At 37.5% G+C, this 11,337-nt stretch overlaps 1 protein-coding gene across 2 annotated transcripts; it reads right to left on the bottom strand.

Moving 5' to 3' along the window:
• Positions 1 to 2,567: 2,567 nt before the first annotated feature.
• gdpd1 (glycerophosphodiester phosphodiesterase domain containing 1) lies at positions 2,568 to 11,318 on the bottom strand. 2 transcript variants are annotated; one of them, XM_073922975.1, is made up of 11 exons: positions 11,235 to 11,318; positions 10,858 to 11,155; positions 10,260 to 10,302; positions 9,362 to 9,497; positions 9,040 to 9,085; positions 8,595 to 8,716; positions 8,365 to 8,454; positions 8,124 to 8,257; positions 5,147 to 5,206; positions 4,306 to 4,357; positions 2,568 to 4,121 (listed from the first exon to the last, which is right to left on the bottom strand). In XM_073922975.1, exons 2-11 carry the CDS (start codon positions 10,991 to 10,993, stop codon positions 3,984 to 3,986), a joined length of 957 nt encoding a protein of 318 aa, XP_073779076.1. In that variant the 5' UTR covers positions 10,994 to 11,155; positions 11,235 to 11,318; the 3' UTR covers positions 2,568 to 3,983. The 2 variants fall into 2 exon arrangements, with proteins under 2 accessions (XP_073779076.1, NP_001004118.1); NM_001004118.1 differs by lacking the exon at positions 11,235 to 11,318 and having other exon boundaries at positions 2,572 to 4,121; positions 10,858 to 11,106.
• Between the last annotated feature and the right edge of the window lie 19 nt (positions 11,319 to 11,337).

Genomic DNA, 11,337 nt, shown 5'->3' with positions numbered 1-11,337 from the left:
GCGGAAAGGCATAGCAACGTTGCGCTGATTGGTCAAAACGTGAAAAAACAACCAATCATAATTCTAGATTGAATCTACCTGCAGCTCTAACTTGTGAGAGTTCAGCAGAATGTGTTTACCTTCAAGCTTCATTTGTTTGCTTGATACAGGTTTTACTTGGTTAGTAACGCCACAAATTATTTATTTGTATGATTATTCTGTGATTCATTATTACTTTAAGGACTACCAAATACAAATGTGTGAGCATATTCAAGAATTAGCGCTTTTAAAACCAATATTAGACGTACTATAACTGTAAACTCACGATGGAAAGGAATAAATAATCAGTAGTTGAACTTCGTTTTCGTGTTTTATACATTTAAATTATGTTATTTCGTACACATAGGGAGTTATTATAGGTTTTACAGGCAAGTTTTAGTTGTTATATAGCGCCCTCTTGTGGGTTTCCAGTATGGGCCCTTAAAAAGGGATAGTTCACCCAAAAATGAACATTCTGCCATCATTTACTCACCCTTTACTTGTTTCAAACCTCACTTGTTTCTTTCAACTGTTAAAAACAAGCGAAAATGTTCTGAATAATGCTGGAAACCCGTAACCATTGACTTTCATAGTATTGTTTTTTCCTACAAAGAAAGTCGATAGTTAATATAGACTAAGGGTGCTTTCACACCTGTGAATCGATTCAGTTGTTCCGAAACAGAGATTACAATTGTTACATTGTTGCTCTTTGCTCTTGGAGCGGTTCGCTTTCACACTGCAAAGTTTCTAATCGGACCAAAAGAGCTTAAACAAGTCACGTGCGAGTAAACTCTCCTCACATTGGTCAGTGTCAGGGTTTATTTTGCAGCGTCCCGCTAAGCTGTCAGGAGAAGTGGTGGTTTGGTGGTGATTGACAGGGTGCGCGCGCGCGATGTGTCTGAGGAGAGATGCGGAGGGGAGGGGTGAGAAGGGTGCGCGACGATGCCTATTTGAGGACCTGTAGGGAGACGCGAGATTACCGGGAGATCATCACTCGTTTGCGGGCATCCGGAGACTCGCGAAACTTCCCACCCCAATCATAATTCTCTCTTCATATAGCCGTATATGCCTATTACATATCCATAAAACACAGTGATACAACCGCGCTCGGATCGGATCGCTTTCTCACTACAATCAAACCGCTCCAGGGTTCGTTTCAATCGAGCCGAGACCACCTCATTCAAGCGATCTCGGAGCGATTACTTTGGCGCGGAACAGAGCGCGATTGCCCTGTTCACATATGCCAATCGAACCGCGCTAACTGGGCAAACGAGATACGTTCCGAAACAAAAGTGTAGGTGTGAAAGCACCCTAACTATATTCCGTACAGTTCTGTACAGATGAACTTTTAACGCTAATCTCTGAATAAATACTTATGGGTCATAGGCAAGCAATATATCAGTGTAATCTTTATTTCTTACTCTTTCAACCCCAAGCACAACAGAGACCTTGCTACTATATGTTTCCGAGCAAATTCAATAAATTTGCTACGTCCACCTAATGCACATGAAAATAGACAGTGTGCAAGCTTAAGGTGCGAGTGTTGCCTGGGAGGGGAGACATTTAAAGCAACGACAATATGCATTTGCATTTAATTTATGCATCACACAGTATTACAGTCTTTATGAATTGAACATTATGTTATCACAAATTGTTAAATAAATAATCCTTTGTTTAATAAATGCTTTAAAATGGGAATATTTAAACGTCAGTTGTGGGTAATGACTGCATGGCGCAACACTTCGCCAGTGACGATGTTTATATTCATAAAAGGTCAGTCCAGTTAGCGTTAATTTTCATGAATTTAATGTTTTTATATTTTAAATTGTCATTCTGTAATAAAATAAACATTATATAAAATGAAATTATTGTGAAGCTATTTCATTTAAAATTTTCATATAAGACTTAATAAATATATCATTAACTTCAAGTTAAACACGATAATAGTATGTTCTGACAAGTTTTTAATAAGACTTCGAACAATGCCCATTTTTGCCAGTGAATTAGAGTTATGCGCCCTGTACGGAACACTATTATTATCTATCATCTTCCGTACACATGCGAAGGTGGTACTTTTCCCATCTTTTCTCAAAAACTACTGGTCCAAAAGACATCAAAATTTGGATTGTGCAATAGGTATTCACCAAGAGAATGATCACACAAACATGCTTATTTGGCTTTTAATGGCGGAGGAGTGGTCGTTTGAGTGCGCTGAATAGCGAAACGTCTATGGAACATGGTTAGTCTACATTACAGGTTTTTAGCTTTCTTCAAAATATCTTCTTTCGTGTTCAACAGAAGAAACTCATAAAGGTTTGGAACAAGGAACTTTTACTTTCTCTTTAATATGTCGAGATTTCTAAGCAATATTTTTAAACAATTTGCAGTTTAAGGTTTAGTTAACAAAATTAGTAAGCAATGAAAGGTGTGTTTGAAAATCCAGAGGCCCCTAAGCACCCATAGTTAAGTTAACATCCAAATATTTTATGGCTTCATAATATTTTTTTTATGGTTGTATTTAGGCATAAAGTCAAAAAACTCTTTTTAAACCCATTTATAAAACATATTTATTGACCAGATATTTACAAATCCAAATACCATTTATAATAACCTATTTTTTTAATTACAATATTATTATCGTAAATTAAACAGTGCACTAAATATACACAACCAATGAAAGTGGCTTGGAGCAAATGCGAATCAGAAAACTGAACACAACACAAATCCAGGAGTTACTACACCCATGAACACCACACAAAAAGGGGAAAGCATTGAACTCCACAAATACTCAGCTATGCCAAGTTCTCAGATAATCTCCATTCAGATGTGCGTTACTATCATGTCGATTCTAAATGGGTTTTGCTTTTCACAGACGTTCCTTAAAAGAGGGAAACAAAACATTTCCACACCATTGCAATACAGCAAAACTGTAGAAGGACCAACATTTTAAATCTTTACCTATCCTGGAAAAAGTAACACTTGTTTATGAACCAATTACACACAAACTTCTTTCAAAAAAGTAAAACAAACACAACCAGTCAAAAGCTTGGACACACTAGAACGACTTTATTTTTTTCGTGATCAGAAACCCTTCTATGCTAAAGTCTACTCTGTGAATACTTGAAATTGGTTTTTGTATGCATTGTTATAATTTAAATTATTGTATTAGTATGTATGGCCACGTTGGAGTGGATATTAAAAGATTTTTAAGTAGCACAGATACAAGTTTTTTGCTTGTATAAAATGTTTTGACTGCAGTTTTAGATACTTTGATCACGTTAACATTGTCACAAGTAAAAAATAAAAATAACGAAGACTGAGTTGGTGTGTCAAAATTTCTGACTGGTCACAGATAAAATATCACATAACCCTGTAATCTCTTACTGTACAAATTACATGTCAATCAAACACCAAAGTACTGCAGTAAACATTTAAATACCTAATGCACTCTTAATATTGGTCCCTCAACAATCCCAAAAGTAACCCTTGATACCAGTCTTTACTCTCAGTGCCTTGGAAAAAAACGTCAGTAGCTTCGGTCTTGCCATTTAGACAGTATTTCTTCAGTGAGTTCAGTGTTATTGTGGAAACTGATGAAAACAACAACAACAATATACCAGCAGGATTTACATCCTTACAATGTAATGAAACTAAACTACATTTTAATAAAACAATGAAGGTGCCTGAAGTAGAGTAAACCTCACAGAAATGTCATGATAATCATGACGTCACTTCAACATATTTGATAATTAATCTTCAGTCTCTTATTGATAACATGTATTGCTTTAGAAGGATTCATGACATATGATTGGCTTTGAGAAGGCTTCGTTGAATCCAGAACTGATAGCAGCCACTTCTACACGCACAGACATAAACATCACAGACTTTGGGGTAATTAAAAGACCCATTTAGAGGCCAAAGATCAATGGAAAACCATATTGATCATTTACTTTGGCCAGCAAGTCCTATTTAATGGTGGTAGTGTAGTTGTTTTTCTCCATAAACTCCTTTAGCTTGGTGGGATAGTCTGTCATAACTCCTGTAGCTCCAAGGTCAAAGGCACGTTGAAAGTCCTCCTCGTCGTTCAACACCCAGATGTACACCTGTGGTTGGAAAAAATAATAATAATAATACAAAGACCAGTGGAAAGATCCCATGGTAACAATCCAGGCCAGAGCGAAATTCCATTCAGAGCACATGACATCTGCTCACGCACATCATAGCAATGCTAACCCATACAGCACATGTAGCGTATGACCTAGATCTGACTTGAAGATTAGCACTCACCTGTATTCCTCTGCCTGTCAGATGATCGAACAGAGATTTCCTCATGAGGACCCTGAAAATACATTCAAAATTAGCATTCCTCCATATTTAAGGTATGGTATCAGATGAGATGTCACTCATTAATTGCAATTTGCAAAAATTGGGATTTTCTTACATTCAATTCTTGATTTGATTCTTTACTTTTTTTTGTTTGTTTATTTATCAGCAACTTATAGCTATTTCATGGCAAGATCCATATAGGACACATTATGTATTAACAACTTCATAAAACAGTAAGAGAATATATAAAAAACTTTACATTTGACATTAAATATGAATTTTTGAATTTCTAATGGATTTATAATAAGTATAAGTAACTTAAAATTTTTCCTGGTGAGACATTTCTAAAAACATCTGGCTAAGTATTCTCTGTATAAAACACTATTTTTTTTGGAGGTAGGCTCATTTTACAAGTTTCTGAATCCATTCAGCTGATTTCTGGGTCTGCCAGGAGCACTTTTAGCTTAGCTTAGCATAAATCATTGAATCAGGTTATTAGCATTAGCAGATTAATAGCACCATTAGCATCTTAATCCAAATTTTTAAAAAGAGTTTAGATATTTTTCCAATTTAAAGCTTGACACTTCAGTAGTTACATTGTGTACTAAGACCAATGGAAAATGTTTCCTTATCTTTGTTTTATGTTTCTTTATCGTTTTAATTACCATCATCACTGAGGTCAGATTGAGCAAAATCATTAAAAGCAAGCAGTTAACCACTTTCCCATAAGAAACCCATAAACCATGTTAAGTCAATATTTAGGTAAAAGGTTCATTGAGGGCCAACGTGTACATAAACTTACTTGTCAGCCAACCATGTTATGAAGCGCTGACTCCGTGTCTGGCGCTGAGGATCTTTGAGCCTGCAAGAGATGAAATCTGTATCACTTTTAAGATCTCCAACAACATCTTTAGAGAGAATCTGTCACACTAGCACTGAGCATCCAAAGTTCATCTGTAGTATCAAATTAATCCAACCAAAGCAAGAGGACTTTAATTAAATCATAAATATTGTGTATGCAAATTAATTTTACAAAGAAGGTTTGCTAAGTGGTTAATTCACCCAATATTAATACATTTATTATTCACCCTCATGGCATTTCATTCCCATGAGACTTTTGTTCATCTTTGGAACACAAATTAAAGTATTTTAGATAAAATCTGAGATCTCTCTCATTCTCTATAGACAGCAAAGGCTATAAAAATTAGGCCTGATAGGGCCCAAGCCCGACAAGTACATTTTGATTGACAGCTTTATAAAGCATGAACCTGTTTACACCCCGACATTATTCAAATGTGCACATGCACACAGCTTGTTTGCCTTTTTTTCCTGAATGAGTCGGTTATATGTGTTTTAACATAATTTATTCATAGCAAACATAGGTTATAGGCCACTTGAAAGTTGGGACAAAGAAATAAAATTTGTCGTCTGTAACATTGTAACATCTCAGCACTCTAAATTGGCCTAGGTACAAACACTCAGCCGTTAAATTGGCCAACACCAATGAAAAGAAGTCTTTATTAACAAATTAAATTAAAATAAATTCTAAATTATTTGGCAATAACGAAATTAAGATCTGTGGGATTTGTTTTGCCACCTCTTCACAATCTGGCCTTAAGGCCATGGTGAAGCTGAACATAAAAAGAATAGCCTAATGCCAACATTAGCCTATATACTCTGACTACACAATGATTTTATGGTTTAATTGATATTTATTTATTCCCTTTATTCACCAAGATTAAGCTACATGTTTTTGTGGAGAAACAGGAATGGCTTTAGCACAATCCTGCGCTCAGGATGGTGCGTCCAGCAGATCTGGCTAATTTTGCAAGTTTTGGGTAATGTCAATGTCAATTTTATTTATATAGCACTATTAAACACAACCAAAGGTTGACCAATGTGGTGAACAATAAATCACAAAGAACAAGTATAAAATTATAGCTAAAACAAACTATTCTCACAAATAGTTAATATAGGTAAAAACAACCAAATCTCACTAATAGTTATTATAGCTAAAAACAAACAATTCTCACTGATAAAATGCCAAATCAAAAAGGTAAGTTTTCAACCTAGATTTAAAAACTGACAGCAACAATATAGACCTAATACAGAGGGGCAGGGCATTCCACAAAGTAGGACCAGCTACTGCGAAAGCCCGGTCACCCCTGCATTTCAGCCTCGACTTTGGAATGTATATTGTTTGTTCATCTTCAACCAGCCAAGAACATCCATTTAATTTTCCATGACAGCGGTTTCAATGTAGCGAGTGACCTCGTCATCTTCCCTGTCACCTTGCTGTACATACATTGCTGTTTAGCGCTCTACTGTAATACGCAGTGTATGAGTGACCGCCGATATACCTTGGAGGCTAGAATAACCGTTCCTTTTGGACTGGCGGCTGGCTTGACCACAGTCAAAATTCACTCTTTTAAACTTCTCCGTCATCATTTGTTTTACCTTTGCAGGGAGGGATTTTAATGTTGTAACAAACAATTTGATTACTTTCTCGTGCTAATCGAAATGCATCACATGACTATTCATTTACTGCGCAAGCCAAGCCCGGCCGACCCTGTCTAAAATGATAGAAATTAAACCCGTCGGGTCCTGCAGATATCTTCACCTTTACTCTGGCATGCGCTGCAGCATATGTGCGCATCTGAGCTCCAGCAGTCAGCGGGTGCTTTGAGCACAAAACCCTCAGAGAGCAGTGCACGACGGACAGTTTATCAAGGAGGTACCGCTGGATCGCGTCTCACTATAGTTGTTAAACTTGGTATTTAATTAATTTTGTCTCAATCTAACGACTCTTCTGTCTTTTGAATCTATCAGGTAACGTGTCACAGCTCAGTACACTGCTTCAATCTTTCGCTTTCATGCTTGTACTTAGTAATTTTAGCTAATTCTCAAATACGACTTTTTACATTTTTTACCAACCAAGTTTGTCGATGCCATTATAACGACACAGATCACTGCCTATTCAAACCAGAATCCCGTGGAAAAAGTGATTGACAGGTGGTTGTTTGAGTGTAACTAATCTTTATTTATTTATTTATTTATGATTTGGTTTAGGGCAAAACAAAGACCATGCGGGTCAGGATGTTGAAACGGTAGGCTACAAATAATTAATTAGTAATTAATTAATTCATTATTCATAAATAAATAATACGTTGTCATCGTCCATCGCGATGTTTCACATTAGACATCGTACAGTGCCAAATTTGACGCAGTGGCGCAGTAGGTAGTGCTGTCGCCTCAAAGCAAGAAGGTCGGTGGTTCGAGCCTCGGCTGGGTCAGTTGGCGTTTCCGTGTGGAGTTTGCATGTTCTCCCTGCGTTCGCGTGGGTTTACTCCGGGTGCTCCGGTTTCCCCCACAGTCCAAAGGCATGCGGTACAGGTGAATCAGGTAGCCTAAATTGTTTGTTTATGAGTGTGAATAAGTGTGTATGGGTGTTTCCCAGAGATGGGTTCCAGCTGGAAGGGCATCCGCTGTGTAAAAACATATGCTGGATAAGTTTGCGGTTCATTCCGCTGTGGCGACCCCAGATTAATAAAGGGATTAAGCCGAAAAGAAAATGAATGAATGAATGCCAAAATTGGTCAACATCGCCCAACCCTACATTGTATTGGTATATTTTCTGTAAAATATTATAAAATGTATGATGGACATTGTTGTTGTTTTTTTTTCAGGACAAAAGGGACACACTTATTTCTGTTGCTTGAAAACCTTTTTTTTTTAAACATCATTGACACATATATGACTAAAATGAATATGGTCCTCACTTGGAAACAATTGAAGGCATGGGAATCTCCAGGAATTGTTCTTTTATTGGGACGAAGGGCAGAAGGCCAGTGTAGAATAGACCTAGTAACAGAAGCACCCTAGGCAAACTGAACAAGATTGGGATTTGTGGATTCTGCAAGACAATAGAAAACATCAGATGCTTAGATCTTTAGTACATTTCATTTAGTCAGATTAAAACAAATTTTCCTTTAAAAAAAAAAAAAAGTATACATTTCTCACCTCTTTGTGACATTTCTTAACAATTTCATTGCTGGAGTTTCCCCAGACGGTCAGATCCTGCCTTTTATACTGAATGACCAGCTCAGACACCTGACAAAAAAAAAAGAGGTAAAAGTCTGCTTCAGACAAATTCAACTCTCTAACCTGATTAATTTAAGTGGTGACAAACAGCAGCATAGAAAGAGGATTGGAGGAAATGAAATTTGAGTAGAACAGCAAATCCCACACACCTTCTTGATGAGGGTGTCATTGTTGACCTTGATGTCGATGTTTACCGGGGTGCTTGGGAAAGCTTCGAACACGTCTCTCAGCAGGGGGATGCGTTTGTCTTCTCCTCCTTCACAGTAGCAGTCTGAAACACATCAAGAATAATGCCACAGTCAGACATGCAAGTCTTTAGGTAGCATATCCCCGTTTGCAGTAACTACAGAATCACTCAAACTGCATAAAATCCACACGGTTTTTATAATATGTGATAATAATGTTCCTCTATTTGGAAAAGACGCACATTATCACTGTTCCAAATGAAATTCCATTTGATTAATGACAGAAATCAGTTTTAGAATTCACATTTACATATAATAAATACATTTTATTCAGATTTTTATTTTCAATTCATTATATATTACCCTTAATCAAACTTTTATTTGCACATTATCTGGACTGAACACTCACCTCGTTTGAAACTGACCCCAAGCTTACAGAGGTAAGGAGGAAGATCCTAAGAAGACAAACATAATTTAACATCACAGCATAATAGTATGGTACCAACTTTAAAGTCTCAAATATTGAAGAAGGGTCTGAGTGCAGATTGAGTGCACATCCACGCTCAGACATGCACTCTCAAGAACATCTACACCCAACCCTGCCTAAGACCCTTGTAGTGACGTCACTTCATCTGTTAAGTGCATGTCTGAGCGCGCAAGTCTGCAGCCAGGCACTATTATAAATATTTAGACTTTCGGTGTGAATATAGTAAATAATTAGAAGAACTTACAGCATAAGCCACATCAGCAACGTATGCATTAATGCCAGTCGACCTCTTCAGGCTGGAGTCATGCAATACCACCACCTGCTCATCCTTGGTCAAATGACAGTCCAGCTCCAACATGTCCGTGCCTAGTTTAACAGCACTGGAAAAAACAAAAACAAAACGCAGAGTAATGAAAGCACTTACCTTTTATAGACAAAGATTTTCATTCAGATCTCTCTTGTATTTTTATAAGCTGATGATGCCACTTTGACGAACACTATTTACAAAGGCATATTTGTGGCTCAACAAATGTGTCCAGCAGATGTTTTTGTGCATTTTATCAAATGAAGTAAACATTAAAAAGGAGACTGAGCTATGTGCCAACATATAGCATTACGTTAGGAAAGTAAACTTGATTTTTTTGTGTACTTTAGCATTCATGCACATTCAAATGCATGGCCTCCCTAAATATATACTATTTGAAAGCAGGCATGTGCTCAAAGTTCATCCTCATCTAGTGTCTGCACTTTTAAAGCTCCAAAGCTTATACGTTTGTAATAGTTTAAAACAGAGTTGCAGACATTTTATATTCCACCCATCTATTGTTTTGCCCTCTTCAACAATGTGTAGTTGTTCTTGATCTGACTCCACCATTTCTTTTCCTACCCGGGTTGAGTACTGACATATGGCCAAACTACAGTACAGTAAATAATGCAAAACAATTCAAAGTGCAAATGAGCTCAGGCAGTACATGGTCAGTTTGTGCATACTGTTCTGATGGCAAAATTCATATAATGTGGACTTGCACGTACATGTGAAAACTTAAGTGTACATTGGGATTTAGTGCACTTTGTAAAGTATATTAGGCATATTAAGCAGTCACACTCATCAATGCAAATCCGAGCAATAAACAGCAACTCACTGCTTGAAGGCTGCCATTGTGTTCTCCAAGTTCTCACCAGCCCCTGAAGCAAAACAAATCAATTAATACATTTAAATAACACACACACACACACACACACACACACACACACACACACACACACACACACACACACACACACAACCAAGAGTCATGACTGTGTATAGTATGTAAAGTATTTCCAGGGTTCACAGTCCACCCACTCCAGTGTCCATTCAAAGACCAGTATCTAGTACTAGTCAATAATGAACCCTATGGACCAACACTGGCCCAACGTGAACATTATATATATATATATATATATATATATATATATATATATATATATATATATATATATATATATATATATATATATAATACAAATCTGTGGCAAAAGGTCTTTTTGTTGTTGCTGCTGTGACACTCATTCATTGACTACATATCAAAACCAAAACCCTTTACTTCCTACCTAGTCAGCACTTGTACATCATAATTCAGTAGATTTTAGTTACTAACACTTAAAAGTACAACGAAATAAAAGTTACTGTATGAACAGTAAGAAGAGACAGTCCCAGACGACTGTCTGGCCGGTCTGGTCTGCTGTCAGTGCACTCACCGCCGCGGTGAGAGATGTGTCTGCTCCGGAAGGCTTCTCTCTTTCGCCGGTGAAGCAGAGACGGACACTTCAGCAGAAACGCCGAGGTTAGCACATATCCGGTGACCGTGGATAAAACGTAAACCACGGCGCTCATTTTCACTTTATTCAGTCGGACAAGCGAGTAAGTCCTGTAAAATCACTTGTTTGATGAAAAATTCATTGAAAAGTAAGTGTCACCGCACCGGCCGGTTTCATCCAGCACCGCTGGCCAGCCGCCGCCGCACTGTATCCGCGATCAGAAGAAACCCGAGCGAATCTTCAAGACAGAACATATAGTATCAGTAAGATTAGACCCTGCTTTAGTTCCACCTTCATGCATTTCTTTGAAAACCCACCCCATGGGCTTGCAGTCCAATGTTTCTTGACAGGCCATCCCCCTGCGCAGTTTACATATTGCTCAGGTCAATAATAATACAGTCGAAGGAATGCGCATGCGCG

This window comes from Danio rerio, chromosome 15 (genome assembly GCF_049306965.1).
Source record: "Danio rerio strain Tuebingen ecotype United States chromosome 15, GRCz12tu, whole genome shotgun sequence".
Taxonomy (NCBI): Eukaryota; Metazoa; Chordata; class Actinopteri; order Cypriniformes; family Danionidae; genus Danio; species Danio rerio.
Note: the sequence above shows the minus strand (reverse complement) of the source record. Positions and strands in the feature narration are given on the sequence as shown.

What these genes read in the sequence shown, in the direction of transcription:
- gdpd1 (XM_073922975.1), bottom strand. Translation starts at nt 10,993, where the DNA reads ATGAGCGCCGTGGTTTACGTTTTATCCACGGTCACCGGATATGTGCTA. An exon ending in TGGGGTCAGTTTCAAACGAG is followed by an intron (nt 8,717 to 9,039) that starts GTGAGTGTTCAG and finishes GATGTGTTTCAG; the next exon opens with ACTGCTACTGTGAAGGAGGA. An exon ending in ATGCCTTCAATTGTTTCCAA is followed by an intron (nt 5,207 to 8,123) that starts GTGAGGACCATA and finishes CATCTCTTGCAG; the next exon opens with GCTCAAAGATCCTCAGCGCC.